At 39.2% G+C, this 27,060-nt stretch overlaps 1 protein-coding gene across 1 annotated transcript; it reads left to right on the top strand.

The window, feature by feature from the left end:
• The first annotated feature begins 351 nt into the window (after positions 1-351).
• LOC133521914 (dihydropyrimidine dehydrogenase [NADP(+)]) lies at positions 352-26,982 on the top strand. The gene is made up of 22 exons (XM_061857037.1): positions 352-513; positions 12,851-12,961; positions 14,124-14,294; positions 14,712-14,873; positions 15,591-15,778; positions 16,015-16,141; positions 16,524-16,674; positions 16,864-17,033; positions 17,166-17,243; positions 17,605-17,737; positions 18,080-18,267; positions 19,644-19,850; positions 20,120-20,284; positions 20,573-20,725; positions 21,067-21,187; positions 21,303-21,386; positions 21,561-21,739; positions 21,891-22,067; positions 22,697-22,930; positions 23,266-23,330; positions 25,730-25,822; positions 26,785-26,982. The coding sequence occupies exons 1-22, from the start codon at positions 475-477 to the stop codon at positions 26,873-26,875; spliced, it is 3,087 nt and encodes a 1,028-aa protein (XP_061713021.1). The 5' UTR covers positions 352-474; the 3' UTR covers positions 26,876-26,982.
• Positions 26,983-27,060: the final 78 nt, after the last annotated feature.

Below are 27,060 nucleotides of genomic sequence, written 5' to 3'. Positions count from 1 at the left end.
TTTTGAGGACCTTGGCCGCTGGCGGCGACTGTTCTACAGGTGACAATTAACTGGCCATTCGTAAACCTTAATTACGACGTTATCAATAAATAACAAGTGTCTTGCGTAGTCGCATCGACATTCAATTCAACGAATTCCAATCCCAACCAATGTTGATAAATACCACTTGCAAACAGAAGCACGTACCAATATAAAATGACCTTCGCTTAACAAGGCAATAGAACCAATCGAGTTCTCTATAAACCGGTTGTCTAACCCCTCAACAGCCAAAATGACGTAACTGCCCTTAAAAGTTCATCGTTTAAGCCCTTTTGACTAAACGCTAAAGAGCCTAGGATAGTTGATACGTAATGTACGATCAGTCGTAACTGAGGCGCTGCCAGTGAGTAGTCCTCTACGATAAATTTGTATATCGGAATATACGTGTTTTAAAATTATTTTTTATTTGGTTGCAATAAAGTGCAGTTTGGCATCATGGCGAAATTATTAAGCAGAGAATTGCCGGACATCGAGGTCAGTGTTTCGAGACTTGTTATTTATTGAAGTACGTATAATGAGATAGTAAATATGTAGATAGCGCCATAGCAACGCGATATGGATCGAGACTATAGATCTGACTCATATTATATCATTATCAACTGCACCTCTTGTTTTTAGTAATAAAAATTCTTAGGCCTTTCCTTTCTGACTCTCAGTTTTTATCAAAGTAATCATTTTTTTTATGCACAAAGCAACAAGCAACATTGTCTTTTTCGACTGTCCTGATTAATTAGGTAAGTAGGTATCTAGACATTATTATCGGCATAAAGAATGTTTAAAATTAATTAACTAGTTATAATAAGCAGAACCTTACCTACAGACGAACAGAATCAGCTGAAAGTTGAGTAAATTTATAAATAGATTTAACTCTCCCAGAAGTCCAGAAATGGATGACCAAAATCAGTCCCGTAGTATGATGCTTATCATGTATTATCAGATTATCACCAACTAGATATGTATATAAAAAATATACGAGTATGTTTATTTTCGTCAACAATAAAGCCAACGTGCGTGCACTATGATCTAATTCCATAGGTACAATATTCTACACTAAACGCATTTTATGAACTGTGCATGGCTTTAATTGCAAGTACGAATATTTATGAATTAAGATAAATCCCAATATTTTGACAAAATAAATGTATAAAAATTATTGCTGGTGAAACCGATACTTACATGATTAATTTGAAAGTAATAAGCTACCAGAAATAGCAAATAAGTGACACAGGGTCAGTGTCACTTATTTGCTTTGTTCGATTTGTGGCATGTTATTCGCAACATAGATCGAGACAATTTAATATTCATTAAACTAATTTCTCTATTCAAGGTTTTTCGGTCTCTTCCTACGAGTAAACATCTTAATAAAAATAAGAATTAATTCTTAAGATTTTGTTATATTTAGTTCAATTAGATATTATACTTTGTGTGAGTTTATGGTCATATTATAACTGTTTATTTGTGTTTTATAAGCCTACACATTTTAAATTCCAACCATGTACTTACGATCCTTCTCTTGTTTACTGCAAAACGTATATATAATAAACAAAACATTGTTGCACTAGTATAACTGCAACTATGCACTTAATCTTAATTAGCATAACGTAACGCGAACATGTTAATGATCTAACAGAAAAGTATGTATATAGGCTGAATATAATATTGTGGGTGGTCCAGCAGGGCTAACATGATGCGGTTATTGCCAAGGAATACCTATTTCATATTTTTCCAGTAAACACTATCGACCAGCTAAACCTTCCTCAATAATTACTCTATTGATAGGTCCAAACCGCATGAAAACACGGTCAGTAGTTTTTGAGTTTATCGCGAAAATACATACATACAGACAGACGCGGCAGGGTACTTTTTTTATACGTGTAGTGATTCTATAGGCAATCATTCAATCCGGTTCGAAGGACCAAAATGTTAAAGCAAACCAAAAGTACCTTCTTCTTCTTCTTCCTCCTGCCCTTATCCCACGTTATGTGGGGTCGGCACAACATGTTCTTCTCTTCCATTCTCCTCTATCTTTCGTCACCTCAGCACTCACTCCTTTCTTTCTCATATCCTCTTTCACACAATCCATCCATCGTTTTTTGGGTCTACCATCCGCTCTCCGTCCATCAACATTCATTTCTAACATTCTAGTACCTAAACCTACATAATTAATTTAATTCGATAAAATCTACCAAAACTGTTTTTGATCTAGGTCAAAATTGTTGGTTACGGGCTGATTAGATTACCAAGTGCAATAAGTGTCCCACAAAACTAGTATCTCCTAGCTTCTGCCCGCTTCGTCTGCGTGAAATCATGATGATGATTGATAAAAACTAGCCTATGTCCTATCCCGGGCGTCAAAATATCCCCATACCATATAAATTCAATTATTAACTATGAATACTAGGGTAATTCTAGATTGATGCCTCGATTTAAATTTCTACTAGTAGCATAATTAGTAAAACTCCACTACATAATTATAGTAAGCGCTTCCCTTGCTACCTCACCCTCCTCAGTTCCGCTGTGAACATAAGCCGAAGCGCACGAGTTTCGTCCATGATTAGTATAGTCAAGTTAACGAAAAGTATGGAAGTAAGTCGTGTAGTCGTGCTTTTTTTGGATTCGTTAGATGGCGCAACTAGATTATTTCCCCCGAGTTGCACCGTTTCTATTATGTACGGAAAACCGTTAAATTTTAGGTATAAACTATAAAGTGCCGTAATTTTGGAGTAAATTAAAAGCTATTGGGTTCAAGCTAAGTAGTGTATAGAGAACACCTTGGTGCATAGTATATCTTAATTAAAAAGATGTGCAATGTATAATAACCTAAAAAAAATTTTTTTTTCGATTGCGGCTCGAGGATAAGTCAGTCGGTTGGTGCAATCTCAAGTTAAGCTTTTTAAAGCACTATAAACATTCAGTTAACTTTGCACGCCTGGGCAAATTATGGAACATGTATTTTTAATTATTTTGTACATTGTGCTTCGGGGGAAATTAAGAGAGACGTGAAAATTTTAAAAACGGTACTTATCTAAAGACACTACATTTGCACTAAATAAAAAATAGATTTTTTTTACCGGAAGTTTGTCAAAAAGTAAATAGAATTAATCGCAACGAACTGCAAGCGAAGGTGATTGGCCGCACGCGGCGCGGGGCGCGCGGGGCGGGGAGATAGCGCAGCGCGCAGCTAGGGTTTGCAATATCCGACAATTTTTCGGATCCGGATACATAGAAATAGGATATCAAGAACGACTGTCAAACTTCAAAAGTGCGACCAAAAATGAAATGCAAGTTTGTGCGTAAATTGTCTACGTGAGATCAAAAATAGTGATGTCATGTTACAACATATTAATAATCTATCGGTGTTTGACCGCTTTATCGACTACTTATTCAAATGTGTTTGATTGTATAAAAAAATGTTATAAGAGTAGGTATGAAGTCGCTTCCCTTAGGTCATATAGGGCCCAAAAGGTGCCTTTGATGAAACCAGCACCATATTTTAGTATGTTGTTAAGCATGTTATTTTGACAAAAAAACCATCGGGAGACAGTTTCTAACGTGGTTAAGTCACCAGTTATGACGTCATCAAAATGGCCGGTGCCGTGTTCAGAATATTGCGTATACCACAGAAAGTATATGACATGTAAGCTTGTGTGGGGTGTCATAAAAAGCAAAATTAAATGCGCTACAATATCGTTCATACATTTGACCTTGTAAATACCATAGTTTGCGAGAAATTTTAAGTTTTATTTAAATTTTCTCGAAAAAAAAATCCGTTTTTTTTTTCATCAACTTTACTAGTAACTTTACAGGAAAACATTGTATCATGATATGAATGCTACATTAGTAAGTTATAAAATTCCATTAGAATTTTGAAAATCGGTTTATAAACAAGCAAATTACACTATTTTTGTTTTATACCGGATGACACCACCAAGAGTCGGATGGCTGTTTCAATACAATTTGCAAGGCAAATGATGTTTAAGTAAAGGTAACTTGCTGAACGATATTTATAGTAAAGGGGGCGTCCATTAATCGCGTCATATTGTATAGGGGGGGGAGGGGGTCAGCAAAAAATCACCAATGATCACCACATGGGACGGGGGGGTATGGACACGTATCACGTGTATTTTTTTTTTCATCTGTGCTATACTGTATTATAGTCAATAATAATCCTTCACGTGTACTTAGGTTCATTTGTTAGAAAACTGTTCTTTAGTTATCGAAAAAAATACACGTCATATTGGATGGGGGGGGGGGGGGTCCTGAAAATATCACCAAAGATCACCATGGGGGAGGGGGGGGGGGTCTAAAACAAGCCAAAAACGTATGACGCGATTAATGGACCAAAGTAATATTTTCGATAAAAGTATTATTATCAAAATTAAGAATACTGAGATCGTTTTATTGTAATTTACTCCGGATCTAGCTAATTAAAGTTACACACTAATTAAACAAAAATATGTATTTTTTTACGTATTATTTTGTCCCAGAGCATGCACCTTCGCATGCGCAAAGCATAGTGTATTTAAATCCGTGTTTTACTCACCCACACCCTGTACAGCGTTCTTTGCACTTGCAAGACAATAGCTCCTTGTAGCTGAGACTAGCATCAGGAAGGGTTTTCTACAAAGAGGTGTACGCTGGTCCATCATTTTTCTTTCGCCAAGCCTAGTTGCAAGAATCTAGCATTTGTGGGTCGCTATTCAGGTAAATTGGTCCCAATGTGGGTCTGTTAAGCCCTTTTTATATGCTGTAGGAGAGCATCCTGTTGAAGGAATATACTCGATCGCTCTGTTTTTAGGGTTCCGTAGCCAAATGGCAAAAAACGGAACCCTTATAGATTCGTCATGTCCGTCTGTCTCTCCGATTATTTCCTAAACAAAGTCAAAGTCAAAATATTCTTTATTCAAATAGGCCTAGCAACAAGCACTTTTAAATCGTCCAATTTTACAAATATCATCTTAATCTAAATATCAGAGCAATTTATTGATGCAGTTATTATTGTTCTAAAAAAAACATTGAACTATTATAGATATGGTAAACTTAATAATAAGAATTTCACAAAAGGATCGTCAAACATCAAAATTGTATAAAATTACTAGTCTAGAACCTTTCTAGAATAAAATCTAAATGTCAAAAAATACGGTATATATATACATTGAATTATCAATTTCATCATTAATAACAACAAGATCCTCCTCGCAGTATTTACATTACCTATTTGTGTCACTACTGGGAAATTATATGTAGGGTTTGCAATTAAAATATTGTGATATTCTAATTATTCGAATATCCACCAAAATAAATATCCGAATAAACGGATTTAGATAACACAGAAATAACGTTTTTAACTATTTTTTAATACAATGATATTACCCCAACCAATTTTAAATGATTACTTGATTACTATAATAGCTAACATAATGTTATCTCTAAAACCGTACTTAATAAGGAAGGTTTATATCTGGATTAGCTAGTGCATAGTTGGAAATACATCCAATGCCTCACCTCGTGTTCATTCGTCATGAAATACTAACTATGAAAGCAATTCTTACTTACTTCACTGGATCAGTGACCCAAAAAGAATCTTGGCCTTTGACACAAGAACAACGTCACTCTGCTCTATTCTGCACCACTCCACGCTAGTTGGATACTCCGAGGGCGTTTTAGGGCTACATCGCTCCTATCTTCTCACAACCCGATTCTCTCCCGTCCACTCCAAGTGACCAAGCCTGCGAAGTCGTGCGGCTATAATCTCGCTAATTATATTGGGTGCCGCAACTAGCTACTCTAGCTCCCTATCTTTCCTACGCTTTCATCTTCTCTATCTTCATCTCTGATAGGTCCCAGAATATTCCGCCAGAATTTCGTCTTCTTAACTAAGAACTTGTTCTTTTTTTTCTGATTCAGAGTCCAAGTGTAATACATACAAATGCCATTCATCAAAATCTAATTATTGTCTTATAGACTTGAATCATGGACAGTCTACTGATCAGCTTGGATACTAGAACTCGGTGAAGCGCTGCTGAGCATCTTAGGGCATTTTGGATTCGAACATCTATCTCCTCTTCCCGATTACTTTAGGTAGGTCTTTTCTTTTCGATCTGCGGTGGCAGCATGGTTCTATTTTTATCACTTGTCACTATGCCCTTCATGACAAATGATAAAGAGCCGACCATCTTAGCCCTATTCATTTGGAGATATTCTAGTGGTTGATTATCAGACCAATTTTCTCTCCTTCCTACTCTACTATCCTAGCCTTGGCCTCCAGGTCGCTTTTGTTTTGAGCCTATAGCCCCAAGTCATCAGGATATCCAATGATCTAATGTTTGCATTAAGCAACATTCGCATTCATTGTATAAAGTTACTGCGTGACATGATGTACCTATCAAAATTGATGTGCTGTTAGTATTTGAATTGATTAAATATATGAAAATACTATATTTAAATGACAAAATGGTATGAAATTATTCATAAATTTCATTAGAAAATTGTTTGGGTTATAGGTCAATAACCATATTTAACAGTCATATTTAACCATATTTAGCAGTTTACTTCTTTTTTGAACAGACATGCGCTCATGAACCCATACCAATCCGGTTTCCGTTCAGGCCACAGCACAACTACCGCTCTTGTAAAAATTACTGATGATATCCGGGCTGGTATGGATAATCGTAAGATCACGGTATTATCGCTTTTGGATTTCAGTAATGCTTTCAACACGGTTGACTTCGATATCTTGCTAGGCATATTGCGTTCACTTAATGTATCTCCTGCGGTAGTTGACTGGTTTCGCAGTTATTTAGTAGGGCGTCGGCAGCGTATAAAGGTGGATTCCTCTCGATCTTCGTGGTGCAACACGCTTGCTGGTGTCCCACAGGGCGGCGTGCTGTCTCCTTCTTTTCTCTATCTTTATAAACTCTATCACTTCCAATATTTTGTCCTCCTACCACCTTTACGCTGATGACCTTCAAATATACTCTCAGGGCTCTGTTGCCGATCTACCACAGACTATCTGCGCCATGAACACTGACTTGGAGAGCATCTTAGATTGGAGTAAGCGTTACGGTCTCAAGGTAAACCCTACTAAAACTCAGGTTATGGTAGTAGGTAGCTCAAAGCTTACTGCCCGGATTGATTTTGGCTCTCTACCTGCCATTGTGTTTGACGGTATTCAGATTCCCTTCTCTGTCCAGGTAAGGAATCTGGGTGTCATGATGGACCAGAGTCTCTCTTGGGCACCTCAGGTGAGTGAGGTTAGTAGGAGGATGTTTGCTGCAATTGCATCGCTCCGCAGACTTCGAAATTTCTTGCCTTACGCCACTAAAATTGCGCTAGCTCAATCTCTCTTACTGCCCATATTAGATTATGCTGACATTTGCTATCTTGACCTTACGCAGGATCAGCTGAATAAGCTTGAGCGCCTCCAGAATCTCTGTATAAGGTTTATATTTGGCTTGCGCAAATATGACCATGTGTCTCAGTTTCGTTCTCAGCTCAAGTGGCTTCCTATTCGTCTTCGCCGTGACTCTCATGTTCTTGCCCTCCTATATGGCATTCTCTTTAACCCCGCTACACCACCTTATCTCAAAGAGCGTTTCAAGTATCTCTCTTCTATCAGATGTTCTCAGACTCATATTCTTGCTCCTCCCTTATCTACTTCAAAATTTTATAATAGCTCTTTTACCTTCCGGGCTGTTCGGTTATGGAATGCTCTGCCAGTAGAATTAAGATTAGCTAAATCTCTCCCCATTTTCAAAAATCAGCTGAAACTATACTTTCTATCTCTACCTTAAGTTGCCATTTATATATTTTATATGTGTAAGTATAAATATATATATATTGTATTATATTATATTGTATATTTATTAGTATATTAGGTATTGTTTTAATACTTATATAAGTAGTATGTGTGTTTGTATTTAATAGTCTCCATATTTAGCTCCTTGCACTACCTGTTGACTTTTGTATGAGTTCGAAATTTCCTGCTACCTAAAGGTTGTCTGGAAGAGATCGCTTTTTAGCGATAAGACCGCCTGTTGTTACCTGGTTCTATTTTCCTTTAAAATTCATTTGTAGTTTTACATGTATGTAAAATGTATAATTTGTTGGTGCAATAAAGAATATTTACTTACTTACTTACTTACTTACTTTAACGGATCCGTAATATCCGAATCTTATGACCCGCTAGATCCGGATCTTATAGTTGACGGATATCCGGATATTTCGGATATCCGGATCTCAAACCCTACGCGCAGCGATTGTTCCGAGACAGTTTGTTTGACACTTTTGACGGGCAACGAGCACAAATCTTTCTTCTGGCATTAAAACGGAACTATTGTTTTAAACAATCATTGAGTGAACTAAGTAGTCTAACGTTTTCGTAAGTATACGGAAAAACGCGATTTTTCGAATTTAACAAACATTGAGCGTACCTGTATTTAATTTGTTGACTGTCTGTCTGCATACTCAGAAACCCTACTATTTTTGCAGTACATGCCACTACTCGTGCCTCAAGGGCCGTGCTTCGTCGGTGCATCTACGCGCGTTCCTTCTCTTGCCACTAACCACGCGCTTGTCGCTTCTGTGTATTTATTGATCTACGTTTTTGGTACTTGATTACAAAACTGCATGTTCCGTATAAAAATGCCAATTTTTTATGGGGTGCGAATGTAAACAAGATCAAATGACTATGATTGCATCAATTTCCAATAGTATTAAAATTTCCCCCAAAGTACAACGACAGTAAAACATGAAAAACTACTTTCCGGGTGTCGCACCCTGGTGCGAATTTGACATTGGATTTAGATATTTTTTCTAATTATTTACTCAATTTGCACCGAGTACATTACTTTACCCAGACCCGCAATGGCCAAAATAGATTTTTTTGTATGTTGTTTTTTTTTTATCTGTTCCGTAGCTTAAATTAACATAAATAACACGTGCGAATTTAGATATAAGTGTTGTAAAACGTACGCCAAATTGCACCGAGTACACCTTTTTTCTCTTCTTAGTTATAACCATTACATTATTTTCAGCCGATTTCACCCCTTTCCGGTGGGGTGAATTTAGTAACGATTGTATAAAGTTCGATTTTTAGCCCATACAAAACAATCCGTAGTGATTTTATTAGTCCTTAGAATTAGTTCTTGACTTTTGTGAAATTTGACTTAATTTGACCGTACTATTCCCTTTTGTCCCCGTTGCGCACAGATGGGAATGATTCACATGTATCTGTCCCCGCCTCATAAATGGCAACAGTCACATGAGACGGGGACAAATGCGAATATTCCTTTTTTGTCGTTGAACGGTGACAAATTGGTTTGCTATTTTCTTTACAAAATTGAACATAATCGCTATTGTATTATGTATTGTAAGAATGAACAATACATGACACGTTAAACTAGATACCGCGTTAAGACACTTGTGCGCGTGATAAGGCTTTTAATAATATAAGCGAACTGTTTATATTGCTATACCTACGCATTAATTTAATGCTTATTACGTGAGACGATTTTTGCCAGTTTTGACCCCCTCCCTCCCCTATGTATAACAAACCACCCTCCACCCCTAAATCATCTTACGTAATAAGTGAATTGTGCCCGAACGAAAATCGAGCAGTGTTAGTTAGAATTTGTCGCATTTAATGAAACTAATATGGATTAATTGTTTTATGACTTCTCTACACGATGGCCCAGCGCTGGACCAGCGAGATGGCCATGCGAAGGTTGAGCGCACGCACTATGGAATGGGTACGTTCGGTTTTGGTTCTAGTTTCGGCCGAAACCGAAACTTTTGTTGGACCGTTACCCATGAAAAAGTAAATACCTATAATTCGCATAGGTGGTACAAAGTAAAACATGTTTAGTTAAAAAAACGTATAATAAAATGTACCTATTTTAAGTTTTAATTTTCAAAGTTCACAATCAACCAAGCTCCAATAACCATACACCTGTTTTAATCTGATAATGTAAAAGCAATAATTGACATACAGCTCGCAACAAGCTCTTATACATCAATTGCTACATATTTTGTTCCCCAACAGTCAAATATTTTCCCCAATGGATCGAATTAATGTTGAGCATTTCAAGTTAGCTGTGCAATCATGGTGCACAGGCGAGTATTCACTGCTATATTCGTCAAACGCATATCAAATATTTAAAACATTTGGAGACCATCATAGAATTGAAGATTTTACAAAATAACAGCCCAGAAGCTAGTTAAAATCTAAAAATGTCTTATCGGTTCGCGAAATTCCAGACGCAGACGTTAGCGTAGGGACATTTTAAAATATCAGAAAAAAATACAATGCAGGGACCTATAAAAAGCCTATAAAATGGTCAAAAGAATTGCAGAGCAGCCAACGCGGCTACCTGTACAGGATTTTACTAATAGTAGATGGTTAACCAAGGGATGAAAGGCACTCATTTCAGTCGAGGTAGTTGACGCTCGAATAGTCAGAGGTTGAAATGTTGCTTTTCACTCGAGTTAAACACTCTACTTTTCATTTAGAATAAGAGGAAATAAAGTGCACATGTTTAAAAAAAAACATGACTAAGCATAAACTTTTATAGTATTTGTAGAGGGTACTTTCAATTAACAATTTAGGCAAAATTATCGTTGTTTATGGAATCCATTTAAAACAAAACTTCAATTGCTTATCGCAAAAAAACGCACTTTGAAACTATATTGCTCTAGTGATACAGAAAGTGATAGGTTTCTGCACACTTAATAGAACAACAATGACCCTCTTTCAGAGCATGAGAAATGAAAAAGATTAATCTCGTTACATTTTAATGGATAACAAAATGTACGAAAAATATGAATATAAAAGTAATTTAACTAGGCCCCAACAGTACACTGCTGTCATAGGAGAAAATGTACCTGATGAAGAGAAATCCATAAAAACAGATAAATTCGGGAAGAAAAGAAAGTTCTTGCCTGACAGCCAGTTTATTCCAGTGGCCTAAAAAGTGTGTTCTATTCTGCAAAAGGAACTGCAAAAGGTAGCAAATTTACAGAAAATAATCGGACAGACAGACGGACATGACGAATCTATAAGGGTTCCGTTTTTTTGCCATTTGGCTACGGAACCCTAAAAATGAAACGAAAAACGATTAATAGTTACCATCCATCAGAAGCATACTATCCCTGCTTTGTTTTGGCCTGATTTGGCAAGTGCCGCACTATGCTGGTCAGACAGTGGAGCTAATGAATTCAGAAAGGAGTGGTAAGTAGGTACTGGGGCATTGTAAAAGTGAACTTAAGAAATGATAAGCGAGAAACTAAAACAAGAATAATTTAAACGAATGTGATTCGCAGATTCTCGAAATGCGTCAATAATGTAATATGCAGGCATTTATGCGGCGTATCCGAGTATATTTTGTAAATTTTACCAATTTATTACATTCTATTCTCTCGTCTATATCGTTGGGTTCCATTTTATTACGTTTATAAAAATAAAACGTTTCTAGACCAACTAATTGATTTATATATCCATTTTGGGTGTCCGCTCAGTAAATGGAACAGTCTTTACACTAAAAAAATAGATACGAAAGTACAAGGTCATAAGTTTCGGTGCGACCGAAAGGTTCGGCAGTTTTTGCGCCGAAACCGAACCTTCGGCCGAAACACGATTTTTATGCCGAAACCTGCCGAAACCAAAACTTCGGTCGGACACTAATTTTCATGTAATTAAAAGAAGATTTGGCCTACGCGTCATCGTGGATGACACCAACTAAAAACGGACGGACTCACTACATTGATTACTTTAAATAAATCATGAATAAATCTGTATTTTTATCACTCAATATCGATAACGCTTATTTATGTCACTGCCATGCCACGATATATCAAGTATATCAACATGGCAGTCTTTGTTTGTTTCGTGTTATCAGTTACTTTGGGTCAAAGGCTATCAGATTATGAACTTTCATTGGGTGATTTTGTATCATTGTTAAATCACTATTGTTTACACAAAAACGTATGTTTTGAACGGACAGCCAACTAACAAACGTATGTTTTGAAAGACAATCGTTGTAGGTTTTACTTGTCAAGTACCTAGGTTATTGACCAATTTATTTATTTATTTAACTTTTATTGCACAAAAGATAAAATCTTACAGTACAAAAGGCAGACTTAATGCCACGAGCCATTCTCTACCAGTCAACCTTACTTACCTCACTTCAATGACCGTTACCCGGCATTATGGAAGGTAGAGGCAAGGAATACAATCTCCATAGGCTGAACTGTTGAAAATGTGTCCAGCTGTCAGCTGTAAATAATAGTTCCAAATCTCTCCAGAGTAGCGCTAGAGTAGCTAAGAACCTAAGGCGTTATTGACGGAGTGAAGTGTGCTGTCTATGATTAGATTTTTTTCTCAAGTATTTTAGGTATTGTAGCGCCATCTATTTATGGTTTTTTGTCGGACACTTTTTGTTATATGGAGATTATATTCCTTAAATCTACCTTCCATACCCGGCATCTTGCCACACTAAAGAAGTTATTTATCTTTTTTCATGACACTTTCTGCTGAGGGGGGACAGAGAAAGGCATATGTTGTTTCCCTGTCCGTTATAACAGGAAAGTGTCTGGCGAAATCAAAGTAATAGATAGGTAATATATGGTATATGTACCTAATAACCTCTTCAAGGCCTACTGTGGTAGACTGGACTAAGCTCTAGATGTAAACCAAAGAGTAAAGTAAGTACCTATATACGAATTTAAACTAGAGTCTAACAACCACAATTTGCTAATAGACATACTACATACTACCTATTTATATCTTTATTTCTAATTTCATTTGTCACTTCAGAACCTGCTGCGGCTCAACCCGACAGTGAAACCGTATACCAATCTCGTGCCTTCCGCGCAGACCAAGAAGAATAAGCAGCACTGGAAGAGAAATGCCGACCGGAAATGCACCGTGAGTGACTTTATTGCACACTTCCATCTGCTGTCTCTTTTCTCATTATTTCGCTGGCCCAAATTACAGGGTTCTATGTTTCACTTTTGTCAAACTGAAATTTGAACATTGTCATACTTAGTGACATTGAGTCGAATTTCAACTATTTATCTTGAAAATGTAACATAGGACCCTGTAATATTGGGCCAGCGATTTGATATCTACAATGTCTACACCTATTACTAAAGTGAGGCAGGCAAATCAATTAAAAGATCATGTAAAGTAAACATTATCAAAACAGCACGCACTCTTATGATGGTCGAGTTTTATCGTTTATCGCAAACGAAAGAATTATTACCTGTCATATTTTGTCAATACCTATATCGCCACTGTCGCGCTTACACGTAAATAACGTGTGTGACGACTGACGACCACCAAATCCACCTATGGTATGGAGTGTGGAATTAAAAGGAGTGAAATCTCTTATGGTAAACTGTTGCAAAAGTGTCCAGCTGTCAGCTATATATAATAGCTCCAAATCTCTCCAGAGTAGCGCTGGAGTAGCTATGAACCGAGGCGTTATTGACGGAGTGAAGTGCGCTGTTTATGATTTGATTTTTTTGTTCCAGTATTCTAGGTATTGTAGCGCCACCTATTTAAGGTTTTTTGATGACACTTTTAAGTATATGGAGATTCCATTCCTTACCTCCACCTTCCATAAAATCCACCAATCGCCTATTGTCGATGCTGCGGTGGTAGCACGGCCACATATTTTATCGCATGTCATCATACCTGTCACGTTCGGACAAGTGAGTAAGTGCGAAAGTGACGGGTATAGTGACAGGCAATAAAAATGGAACCATGCAGCCACGGCCACGACTGATGAACTTACAATACTTACATCGATAAATGATATAAAATCGATTGGTACAGTCACATGCATTAATCTCATTACTCTTCATTCTGAATTACCTAATGCATTACTCTTCGAAGGCCGCACAAATAAGTGACACGGTTTATTGGCTCTACCAATAAGATCGTGTCAGATAGGTTGTGTAACATATTATTGCAGTACCATGGTCATGTCATATCCGACATGAATAATCTAAACAGGCATAAGGCATTGTGTCAACTAATTCCAATCAATCACACACTATTAACCCGTCTAATTTCCCTGATTCAGACCTGTCCCACCCTTGAAAAGAACTTCGACGACATCAAGCACACGACGCTGTCGGAGCGGGGTGCGCTGAAGGAAGCTGCCCGCTGCCTTAAGTGCGCTGATGCGCCTTGTCAGAAAAGCTGTCCTACACAGATAGACGTCAAGAGCTTTATCTCCAGCATTGCTACTAAGGTAAACGTTACAAGGAATCGGTGAGACACCAAAAGTTCAAAACTCCTATGAATTTGCTCCCACTAATCAGGAATAGAGTACAAGTTTGAATATCAGCACCCTTATCTATAAACTCCTACATTCAGAAAAAAGTAGTATCCAATAATCAGTCCATTTTGCATCCACGGCGTATTTTTACGTTGCGTCCCAGTTATACGTATTTGAGACGCAAGGCCCCTCGGACCGCGACTCGCCCACGCCTAGCGCCGCCTCTGGTCATCATACATGTTAAATTTCTATAAAAATATAACGTTTAATAATACTGCCCTACTTTGTTTTGTCAAAGTTGTTGCAAAGATAGCTTATTCCAATGAATATAGATACTTAATACTCATATAATACGCAATAATGTTTAACCAATCCTATACCTATTTGCAGAACTACTATGGAGCCGCTAAAGCCATCCTGTCGGATAACCCGCTCGGTCTTACTTGCGGGATGGTGTGCCCAACCAGCGACTTGTGCGTGGGTGGCTGCAACCTCCACGCTAGCGAGGAGGGCGCCATCAATATCGGAGGGCTGCAGCACTTCGCTGTCGATGTAATTATGAAAATATATTTAACATTCACCCTCATAAGCTCTGATATATCAGTCAAAAGACATCCACAGCTAGACAAACAGGGCCCGATTTTATAATGCTTTGAGTTACAATCAGTATTATCCGACAAAACCCTTCAAAAAGACTGGTCAAGAAAGTTGCAAGCGCATCAACTTTGCCGGTCTACACCTAAAAAATTGGAACTTGTCAGTGGTGTCCAAACTAGTAAAATGGGTTGTGCTCTGAGGAATTGTTTGACATGATGCCAACGGTCACTTTCTATCACCGCACCGCTCGCCGTCGGCAGGGTGTTCATCCTCACACCTTAGAACCTAAATGGTCGCGTACTGTGCGGTTCAAAAGGAATTTCCTCCCGCGGGCGCTCCGGCTGTGGAATGAGCTCCCTTCCGAGGTTTTCCCGAGGGTCTACAGTATGGGGTTTTTCAAAAAAGGAGTGTACAGGTTTTTAAAGGGTCGGCAACGCGCATGTAACACCTCTGGAGTTGCAGGCGTCCATAAGCTGCGGTGACTGCTTACCATCAGGCGGGCCGTATGCTTGTTTGCCACCGTCGTGGTATAAAAAAAAATATATATTTCAAACTCTTTTATAAATGATCTAAAATAATCCTCCAAAAAACGTGATATCGTGCGGGTTTATGACTGTATACATTTAAGTTTAAGAATCATCGTCACATATTAATTGCGTGTATTTTTGATAGATTTTCATGAAGATGGGTATTCCGCAAACACTGGACCCGAATACTAAGCCATTGCCGCGTGGTGGCGACCAAAAGATCGCGCTCGTCGGAGGCGGCCCGGCTAGCATCAGCTGCGCTTGCTTCCTAGCGAGGCTAGGCTATAAGAACCTCACTGTTTACGAGAAGGAGGCGTATTTGGGTGGACTGAGGTGAGACACCAGTTTTATGTAATAAGAGTTGTAGGCCGCCCGTACTGGAAGTGAAGACCTATAACTTTAAAAATAGACAAGTTTTATGTCCCCCTATTTCTTATATCAGCCAAGAACACCATGGCAGCTGAGATCAAGATCACACATTGTATCATGTTGGTGTGGTTTTGGTGAAGCCCATCAAATTATCACTTTCCACATCTCAAAGTAAATAACTCGTAACTCTTGATTTGCAGTTCTGCCGAGATTCCGCAATACCGTCTTGGCTATGACGTGGTTCAGTTCGAAGTGGACCTGGTGAAGAATCTCAGAGTCAAGTTCGAGACCGGCAGAAAACTTTCTACCAAGGACATCACTGTCGAGGTAAGATTCTTTCGTCTCTTTTTCAGTTCGTCAGTCTTGATAGATGGTTGTAATTAGCCATGGCCAATCAAGCTGTGACCACATACTGTTCTAATTTTCTCCATATACTTGGTGTCTGTCCGCACACTTCATCGTTGATTTGATATATGATGTATGTTAATCTGATCGGATCGGACTACTAATCGATTTGCTTACGTGTCTTTAGCTTCCATTGTTTAAACCTCCGAATTCCAATAAAGCATTTCCAATGCAAAAAACGCTGTTTCGGTGTATGAGTTAAGTAATCTTTGAATAAGATATGGCAACCGTCTATTGGCGTTTAACGGTGCTGGTACTGTGTTCACCGACTCTGCACGTTAGTAATTCATGATTTTATTTTCAGGGTCTTCTCAAAGACGGCCACAAGGCCGTGTTCCTCGGCATCGGGCTGCCGGAGCCGACCACCGTGTCCATCTTCAAGGGCCTCACTCCCGAGATGGGCTTTTACACTAGCAAAAGCTTTTTGCCTCTTGTGTCTAAAGGCAGCAAGAAAGGTAAGAATCCATTTCATCTGAAAATTTCCTTGCAAAGTAACACTTTTTTATTGCCTCGTATTCGATGCAGCCTAGATGACTGAATATATGGACGCCACTGTACTCTACCCCAGTTTTCAACCTGTGGTTCGTGACCTCCTGAAGGCTTCGGAAGGCGAATTTGATTTGGACCAAGACCTTTATCGCCAGGAATGTGCGCCTGCAAGTCTGCCCTGCCCGAACTACACGGCAACGTGATAGTGCTCGGCGCTGGCGATACTGCTTTCGACTGCGCGACGTCAGCGCTGCGATGCGGCGCGCGTCGCGTCTACGTGGTGTTCAGGAAAGGCTTTGGGAACATTCGTGCCGTTCCAGAGGAGGTATCCATTCTAATTGTACCTATTACCCACTTACTTACCGCATTTAACTACACATTGTGTTTCTAAACTAGGTAATCCCAAAACTTGCGAATCATAACCAACAGATTTGTTAAACATTTTGTTTGTCCTTAGGTTGACTTGGCTAAAGAAGAGAAATGCGAATTCGTCCCATTCATGTCACCACAAGAAGTCATCGTCAAGGACGGCAAGGTAAACCAATAGCACGTAACTGATTCAATATGGATGCAATATGTGAGCTTTTGAGGAAATTGAAATCCATCGATGAAACCCATCCAATCCAGCCAATAAGAGGTGTTTGGGAACGCAAGTCGATTTGTGAAGACCCTACTCATAGTGTTGTGTTCCTGCCGGTGAGTAAGGTTGCCAGAGCTCAACGTGGGTGCGGTGTTAGGGTCGGCAACGCGCATGTAACACCTCTAGAGTTGCAGGCGTCCATAGGCTACGGAGACTGCTTACCATCAAGCGGGCTGTATGCTTGTTTGCCACCGACGCAGTATAAAAAAAAACTTGCTCGTTTATGAGCCTCTACTAGTGAATATTTCTTTTCCAGGTGGCTGGTTTAAAATTCTGTCGGACCGAGCAACTAGATAATGGCGATTGGATCGAGGATCACGAGCAAGTTTTGCAGCTGAAGGCCAACTTCATTATTTCAGCCTTCGGCTCCGGATTGTATGATAGTGATGGTAAGGTTCCAAACTTCGCTTTTCAGCTATGATTCTAAGTGTATTGTATTTAATATTCTCTCAAAGATGAAAATGCACCGTTTCGTTTTTTGCACTATTCTATCATCGATGGCGGTAGCTCTAATTAAGTTTTGGAAACATCAGTAACCGCAAATACAAGCCAAAGCAAAGTAATCTTCACTGTGACAATTAGGTTTTAGAAAAGAGATATTTCTGCTTATAGATTTCATGCCTTACCTACCTATAAATAACAGCCAGTGGGATCAGGGGTAAACGAGGGTATTTTTTTATCTTCCTGTCCACCTCTTCTTTTTAATAAAGTTTTTTTCATCTTCATTACAGTAAAAGAAGCCATGTCTGGCGTGAAGCTAAACCGCTGGGGTCTCCCAGAAGTAAACAGTTCGACCATGCAGAGTGTCAGCAACCCGCATGTGTTCGTGGGCGGAGATTTGGCTGGTGTGGCTGAGACTACTGTGGAGTCGGTTAATGATGGCAAGACTGCGGCGTGGTACATACACTGCTATCTACAGGTCAGTTCTAATATGCCTACTGTATTGGTTAGACAGAATTTCAGAGCGGTGAGCATAGCGCAACTACACTTTCACGAGTCGCAGTCCTCAGGCCACATAGCAGACAATAAGGTTCTGAATTTAGACTGTCTGTTGTAGCTATGGCCATCACATTATTTTTATTTATTTAAATATGAAACAAACGATCATACAAAAAATATAATTACAGTTTCTTCTCTTAATCTAGACCTATAGTTTCCATTTTTGTTAAACATATCTTTATATAGAAGCACGAAAAGTATCTTCGTTTAGGTTCAGCTAAATAATAAGAGGTTACACAGAATTTGAGAAATCCGATTTACAAAACACTCAGTGAAAAGCACAATAAAAACATGTTATACGTTTTTAACAATTTTTGAATAAGTATCGACAAACATGACATATAATAATACTTCAAAATAAATAATTGACAGATCGTGTTAACATTTATATGCTACTATGTAGTCTTGAATTTTGTTTTCAATGAACTTATGGTACAATTAAATATGTCTACATTTTTTACAATGTTATTATCATTTAAACGAGCATGTGCACTCTAGTGACTGGGACGACATCGGCGCTCTTTATTACCTGGAACTCTTATATAATATATATATAATATATATATATATATATATATATATATATATATATATATATATATATATATATATATATATATATATATATATATATGTCTTTTCTTTATTACGTATACCTTATACCTATATATTCATTTCGACCTTTACTTGTCTCTCGGATTGTGTGCAATGTTTCTTCCTCAGATTTATATCCATAGTACATCAAAAGAGGAGGCTAGATCGGACTGTTCGCAATATATTGAATGGGCCTGGTATCTATGTCCAGCCCCATTCAATATGTTGCCGATAGCACGATTCGCCGTCTACTAATCAAGACATGTGATCAGCTGTTCGAAGAAGAAGCTTTATGAAGAGGAAGTTCAGGACCTAATTTCAAAATACACCTACATCGGACTTTAATTGATTTGCAGGCTGTCTGATCTTTAACTTCCTAGATGATCTCCTTATTTTTACGCGGAATGCCAGTGTGGCGCACTATGAGCGCCTCATGTCTGTGATCAGGGCCCAATGTAGGTAATTTAATCACGACAAATAAAAAATAGACTCCAATATCCACACTTTCGTTTTATTCAGTGTATTAAGATGTGTATTATGATCTCTTGCTCCCCGTGCGCTACCACTTGAACTGTCATGATTGGTTGGACTTGGAATTCCATCTTATACCATGTCTATTAAATAATTTATATAAGTCATATTATTTGTTATGTTATGAAAAAAAATAAGATAATTTAATATATTCAAAATTGTTTTTTACAGGGCATCCCATTCGACTCTCCAGTAGAGTTGCCTAAGTTCCACTGCCCCATCGACGACGTGGATCTCTCCGTGGAGGTCTGCGGCATTAAATTCCCCAACCCCTTCGGACTGGCTAGCGCACCCCCTACTACCAGCTCAGCCATGATCCGCCGCGCCTTCCAGCAGGGCTGGGGCTTTGTCGTCACCAAGACCTTCGGTTTGGATAAGGTAAGTTGTCTAATCTTCGGGTTGACCAGCGTACACCCTACCACCAGCTCAGTCATGATACGGCGCACCTTCCAGCACAGTTGGGGCTTTGCAGTCACCAAAGAGACCTTTTGTTTGGATAAGGTAAGTTAATCCGTGGAATGTGGATTCTAATTCCATCCCTTCAGGTTAGCCAGAGCACCAACCCTTTTGAGCCCGACTTTAATTCAATGCTACTGAATGATGAGTGAAAACCACCAAGAATCTGACGAAAGTTTTTCTGTCCTCAGGATTTAGTAACTAACGTGTCACCCAGAATCGTACGAGGAGTAACATCAGGCGAGAACTATGGCCCAGGGCAAGGCTGCTTCCTTAACATCGAGTTGATCTCCGAAAAGTGTGAAGCCTACTGGTGCCAGAGCATTCGCGAACTTAAGCGAGACTTCCCCGATAAAGTGAGTGGTTTATACAACAGGCTAGGTAGATAGAACTTTGGCCCAGGAAGGCTACTTCCGACACCTAGAGTTATCTCCCAGTTGTGCGAACCGAACCCGACCCAACCAACTACAACTGTAACGCTGCACGCTGTGTTTAATCAACTAAGTGGATCTGATACGACTGCTCATAAAGACTATGCAAACTGAACAGTCTTAACGAACCGGATGCAGTTAGGTCATTAATGATTTTGCTGACATTTTTTTAAACTGTTTTGTTTTGATTGATGAATGTGCGTTACATTTCAGGTGATTATAGCATCGATAATGTGTTCGTACAACGAAGCAGACTGGACGGAGCTGGCTCAGAAGGCCGAGGCAGCTGGGTCTGATGCATTGGAACTTAATCTTTCATGCCCGCACGGTATGGGCGAATCCGGCATGGGGCTTGCTTGCGGACAGGTACGAGTATAATTTGAACTCTGTTTAATGAGTCTTTTAATAGACGTGAACTTCTGCAATTGCTGTCAGTGATGACATTGGTAGTAGCCACATGTTCACACTAAGAGTAACCGCATAAGCATCTTAAATCAGAGCCTGATTGCCTAGATTTGATGGCTAATCGTAGGAGAACAGCTCGACAGGTGAACAGGTTTGCTTGAGATTTGAAATTATTCAAATCTGAATATATCGGAACCAATAGGGCAGCCCCTAAATTCATGTCTGGGGCGCATCTAAGAATTTGCTTGTGTCGGCTTTCCAAACCAAGTATTTTTAAGTAGGCAGGACTTCTTCTTCCACAGGACCCGGTCCTAGTGAAAGGCATATCGCAATGGGTGAAGAAAGCTGTCAAGATCCCCGTGTTCATCAAACTGACTCCGAACATTACAGATATCGTCAGCATAGCCACGGCGGCGTATGAAGGTAAGAACATATTTAAAAAAACTTAACTATGTATACCTATGTGTGTGTACAGTACATAGATTTCGCATGTCCTTTACTTCCAAAAAGGCAGTTCAATTTAACAGCTTTATTTCAGGTGGCGCTGACGGCGTGTCTGCAATTAACACCGTGTCTGGCCTCATGTCTGTGAAGGCTGATGCCACTCCTTGGCCGGCAGTCGGTAAGGCTCATTTACCTACCTACATGGTACGGCTTTTGGGGCTAGAAATTGTATGAAATTACCGTAGGCTATAATCATTTTAGGTCGTAAAAAAGTTTAGCAGACGCCTCTACTAAGGTACCTATCAAAAATGTAGGTATTTAAAAAAAAATCTGTTATTTTCTCCTTTGTTAGGACGAGAGAAGAACACCACATACGGTGGCGTCTCCGGCAACGCCACGCGCCCCATGGGTCTGCGCGCCGTGTCGGCCATCGGCAACAAGCTGCCCGGATTCCCAATCCTTGGCATCGGTGGCATTGACTCCGCAGATTCAGCGCTACAGTTTATGTTGTGCGGCGCGCCTGTAGTACAGGTATAATTCTTAGAAAGCAAGACCTAATGTAACGTTATGCGCTTATTACATCTACACGGTCGCCGGGAACCTTTTGTAGTAATAATTTAACCGCTTATGCTAACTAGTTTTCCCGTCCGCCAAAAGTTTCTCATGATTTTCTTCTTGTCAGATTTGCAGCGCAGTCCAGAACCAAGACTTCACGGTGGTGGAAGACTACATCACAGGCCTGAAGGCGCTCCTGTACCTGCGTTCCAAGGGGCTCCCAGGCTGGACCGGCCAGTCGCCACCTACATTCAAACACCAGAAGGGAAAGCCTGTGCAGACCTTGTACGATGAGACCGGGAAGGTATTGTGTATTTAATACTTTTATAAGTGCCTCTTCAGCTCAGAACCACTTCACCATGGTGGAAAACAACATCACACGCCTGAAGACGCTCCTGTTCCTGCGCTCCAAGGGGCTCACGGGCTGGACCGGCCAGCCCGGCCTACATTCAAACACTAGAAGGGCAAGTCTATGCAGACCTTGTATGATGTTCGCGGGAAGGTAATATGGACGTTCAGACTTTTAATTCTCCACATGGGCAATGAACTAGATTTTTTTCTTATCTCTCGCCAGTTAACTTAACAATAAATCCCAGTTCACAATTTTCTGACCTCCGTCGATTATCAGCCTCCAGACGTCTGGAGCCAGTATGAGTTTACTACGAGTTTATAACCGTTGAGTTTCGTTGCTCTTATTATCATGTATTTTACGAGGCTAGCTCTTAGTCTACTTTTTTAAGTATAGTAATAACCTACCTACATTAAGACTAGTATCATGAGTTTCAGATTTCAGACTGACCTACAGTTGTGGTCACCACAAATGAATCTTTTAGCTCCAAGTGGCTATTAATTCTACGAACAACTGCCACACTTGTAGATATTCGTTTTAGCTTAATCTTGCAGATAAACCCACTAACAAATATCGTTTCCCAGGTTCTAGCCCACTTCGGCCCCTACAACAAGAAGCGCGAAGACCTGCTGCATAAGATCAGGCTAAACTCAGACTTATTAGCCGAGAACAAGGTCAACAGTTGCTTGGCAAACGGTATTTCCAACGGCCACGGGCCAGTGCCCAGCATAAGGGACGTGGTTGGGGAGGCGCTGCCCAGGATCGGTACTTATAAACAGCTGGATAACACAAAGCAGGTCGTCGCGTTGATAGACGATGTAAGTGTTGACGACTGAACTCAGTTTACAGAGTAACTACTCTGAACCATTTTTTATATTAAATATGACACTTTTGAGCAGAAAAAAATAACTATCCACAAGATATGGTTATAAACATGATATGGTTATCCTGAAAATCTATTTTAATTTAAATAAGTGAAGAAAAATATCTTTAAGTCACCCCTATTTCTTTCAGTTGTTTCCTTATTACTACTGCAACGTTTATCGAAAATATATATGTATATGAAACTTTACAATCATTCTCACCAAACACTATTAGTTTCTGATCCTTGGATTATGGCACTTAATAATGCAAAAGCTGTATTTGTTTTCAGGATATGTGTATAAACTGCGGAAAATGCTACATGGCATGCGCAGACTCGGGATATCAAGCAATTGAGTAAGTACCTACCTTACCTATGATATATATAATTATACCTAACCCTACAAAAGCTTAAGGGGTGTTTAAACGTGGCGAGTAGCTTGCGCGTTGACTTACCAATACGTGCCAATACTACGTAACTTAAGCTAGCAAGATAATCAGTTCTTAAACGCTTCCACACCTTCATTCAGTCAGATAGGATAGGATGTCTTTTTAGCATCCTTCCTAAAAACCGTTCCTAGTTAGTGCTATCAGACTCTTACTAAATGCGGTTACACCTTTACGATTTAATGTGAAGCGCTTTAGGAACAGGTGAATTTTCCGTACAGATGAGGACGCACCTTTATAAATTCAAACATCAACGGCTGTAGCTGATAGTCCACTTTCTAGTAAAGCTATCAAGCCTAGCTCGGACTACGTTAGTAATTAGTCAACTGGCGAGTATTTTAGAAAATGCTTTGTCACTGTAAAAAATACTTTGTCTCTAATTGCCAAAAATGTTCGATGTTTGAAATTTTTGCATATGAACTATTTTTACATTTCAAATATTGTTCAAAGAGCATATAATCACTACGTTTATTGTTAACGATGTGCTGATATACCGTGATGGCTCCTCTACACGATGGCCCAGCGTAGGCCAGTCTAAGGGACGCATTTATGCGTTAGAAGGAGCAACTGCTATTGCTATCTTATTTCACCGCATAGCTGCGTCCCTTAGACTGGCCTACGCTGGGCCATCGTGTAGACGAGCCCTAAAACGGAAAAATACTCTTGCTCGGGCCTGGGGGCCTACCGCGAAAATTGAAGTTCGTAAATTGCGGACATTTTTCTCTGTCACTTCATTTCATTTCATTTCATTTATTCGATTTTATTCACAAATAAGCTTACAGTCTAATAAACCAAGGCGCTTATAAGTAATGATATTATAATTATTGTACATGCTATGTCACACTTACACTATGAAAATTACATTTCAACCTTACAAAAACAAAAAGCAAATTCGATTATATAATATTAAGTATGTCAATAAAGTAAATAAATATGGATGATAATCAATTAAATTAAGTTAAATTCAAAAATTCATAAATGCCTTTAATAATTTGGTAAGAGGCATGATAAAAAATGTCAACGTCAGGTAATCGCATAGACATATCATTCAACAGAGCGATAGCTCTTGCAGAGGGAGCGTTTGCGGCCCAGCGCGTGCGCCTCGCCGGGCACGCGAACAGGCGCCGGCGCCGCCGCGACACCACCGCTCCGCCCTCCCCCGCCGCGGGGCAACGGCGAGGGGGCGGCACAGACAAACCTATTCTTGACAATGCAGATGGATTCGCGACTTGGTTGCGTAGTAACTTATAGTAATGCACCATCAGTAACAATTTCCGCCGCAACTCTAATGTATCCATCCCAACCATACCACTGACAAACAATGACGGATACAAATAAGGATAATATCCTAACTTTTTCCTATAGAGAAATCGGGCAAATTTCCTCTGGATTCTTTCTACCATGAGGGTATACTTGCTTTCGTGCGGATCCCAGACACAAGCTCCAAATTCAAGTTTGCTGCGAACATAGGCGTTGTATAGCAGCTGCAAAACTCGAGTGTCACTAAACTGGCTCGATACCCTCATGATAAACCCCAGGACCTATGTCTTAGTAAAAGTAAAAGAGAAAGATCTCCGCAATTTGCGAATTTTGGTTTTCGTGGTAGGCCCCCTGATATCAGGGCTATAACCGTGAAAATCGAAGTTCGTGAATAGGGTTGTTTCCATCTGCAAATCTTAGGGCAGAATTGTATCCCAATAAATTCTTTTGGATTATAAGAACATGTTAAACTACTTTTAGGGGACCTGTAATGACCATATTTTTGTAAATATTGAATTTAAAATATCTTTTGGCACACATCACGTGACCAAACTCGAAACGTCATTGAAGATTCTGATGACGTCACAACTCTCAGATTGACACTGTTGACAGTTAGGCCATAAACAACAAATGACAAATGTCAGTTGACAGTTCGTATCTTCTACGTGTGTATGAAGTTATGTGTCAAACCGTAAACTGTGACGTCACACAATTTTCAAAGAGCGTTTTGGGCGCGAAAGCATCTGTCAAAATATATTTTGTTAATTTAACATATTTAAAGCCGTTTTTAGTATAAAAGTTGAATTTTAGGGCACCTTTTAGTTAATATAGAACGTAATACAAGCGTTTCAAAAAATTGGAAACAACCCTATTGCGAGCATTTTTCTCTATCACTCTAATTACGTCTTAGTGAGAGTAAAAGAGAAAGATCCCCGCAATTTGCGAATTTCGGTTTTCGCGGAAGGCCCCCAGACCTGGTAAAGTGTGGAATTGGCACTTTAGTGTGTGCTTTTACCACCTACTTAATAATAATAATCTTGTGTTGACAGATTCGACCCGCAGACCCACATCCCGCACGTGACGGACGACTGCACTGGATGCACGCTGTGTTTGTCCGTGTGCCCGATCATCGACTGCATATCGTAAGTAGACCGTTCACTTGTTATAAATGTTTTTATAAGGCATCAGTTATAACAGTTGGTACTTGGCATTTTCTTATTTCCTGTCTTACCGAAATAAATGGGTGAAAACTGACAACACTGACCGGTTAATTTCGGGTACTTTTTGTTTCGAATAGTCCATAGTAAAGAACTTGGAAACTAAATAAGGCATTCAAAAATATCTGAGCAGTGCTACTTTATTGTTAAGAAAGTGACAGCGTGCAGATAATTTTGACCATATCACCTGATTAGCAAATCTGTTGCAGAGTATTAAGGGAAACTTACATTCACTTAATAGTCCTGACATGGCTATGTACCTATGTAGTAATAAATTACGTACCTAATCAAAGCTTTGTTACGAACTTGTTTCTGCTTTAATTACCTCCTGGATATCTAACGAGAGATTAAGGTGTTAATGATTCTCATGAATACTGAATTTTATTTTATACTGAAACACACCCAACTTGTCAGTAAAAAGGCGCGAAATTAAATTTTTCTGTGGGAAGTCAACTCTTTGCGCCTACGTTTGTTTTTAATTTGCCGCCGTTTTCTACTGACAGTCGCTGTGCTAGAGTATAGGGAGCGTGCATGAACTGTAGGAGGCAGCACAGGAGCCGTCAGATTTTAGGCGCGAGGCGTAAATTTGATGTTTATTGTTCCGATGTAGTCCACAAGATGGCAGAACCTACAATGCACAAGAAAACACGTGACGTGTAAATGTACATGTTTATTGTTCCGATTCAGGCTACAAGATGGCAGACCCTCCAACGCGCACGGTCCCTATATTATGAAACATACATAAAGACATATTAGAACTCCAAATTCCAATACTGCTCAGTAGCACTTTGCTTTTTTTTCAAAAATGTATCAGACATGTAATGTAATGGCGGCAGTAGGACTTCTTAACCAATTAACAGATGTTATTTTTTTTATTCTAATTACAGGATGGTACCAAAGACAATTCCGCACGTTATCAAGAGAGGTCTCCACACACAAGTGCATCCAGTACATCCTTTGGATGGAGTGTGTCAATAAAAATATATTCTACTTAGGTACTTATAAAAATATGCAAATAATAAATATATTAAAAATTCTGCTCTAATAATTATGCTGATGATGAATTATAAAGAAGTTCAATAATATATCTTAGTTATTTTTTTTACCTTTCTTGACCATTTATCTTTAACTAGAGTTCAAGTATCAAGGTATCTAAGTACCTA

Source organism: Cydia pomonella, chromosome 10, assembly GCF_033807575.1.
Source record: "Cydia pomonella isolate Wapato2018A chromosome 10, ilCydPomo1, whole genome shotgun sequence".
Lineage (NCBI taxonomy): Eukaryota > Metazoa > Arthropoda > Insecta > Lepidoptera > Tortricidae > Cydia > Cydia pomonella.
This window is presented reverse-complemented; position numbering and strand designations above follow the sequence as displayed.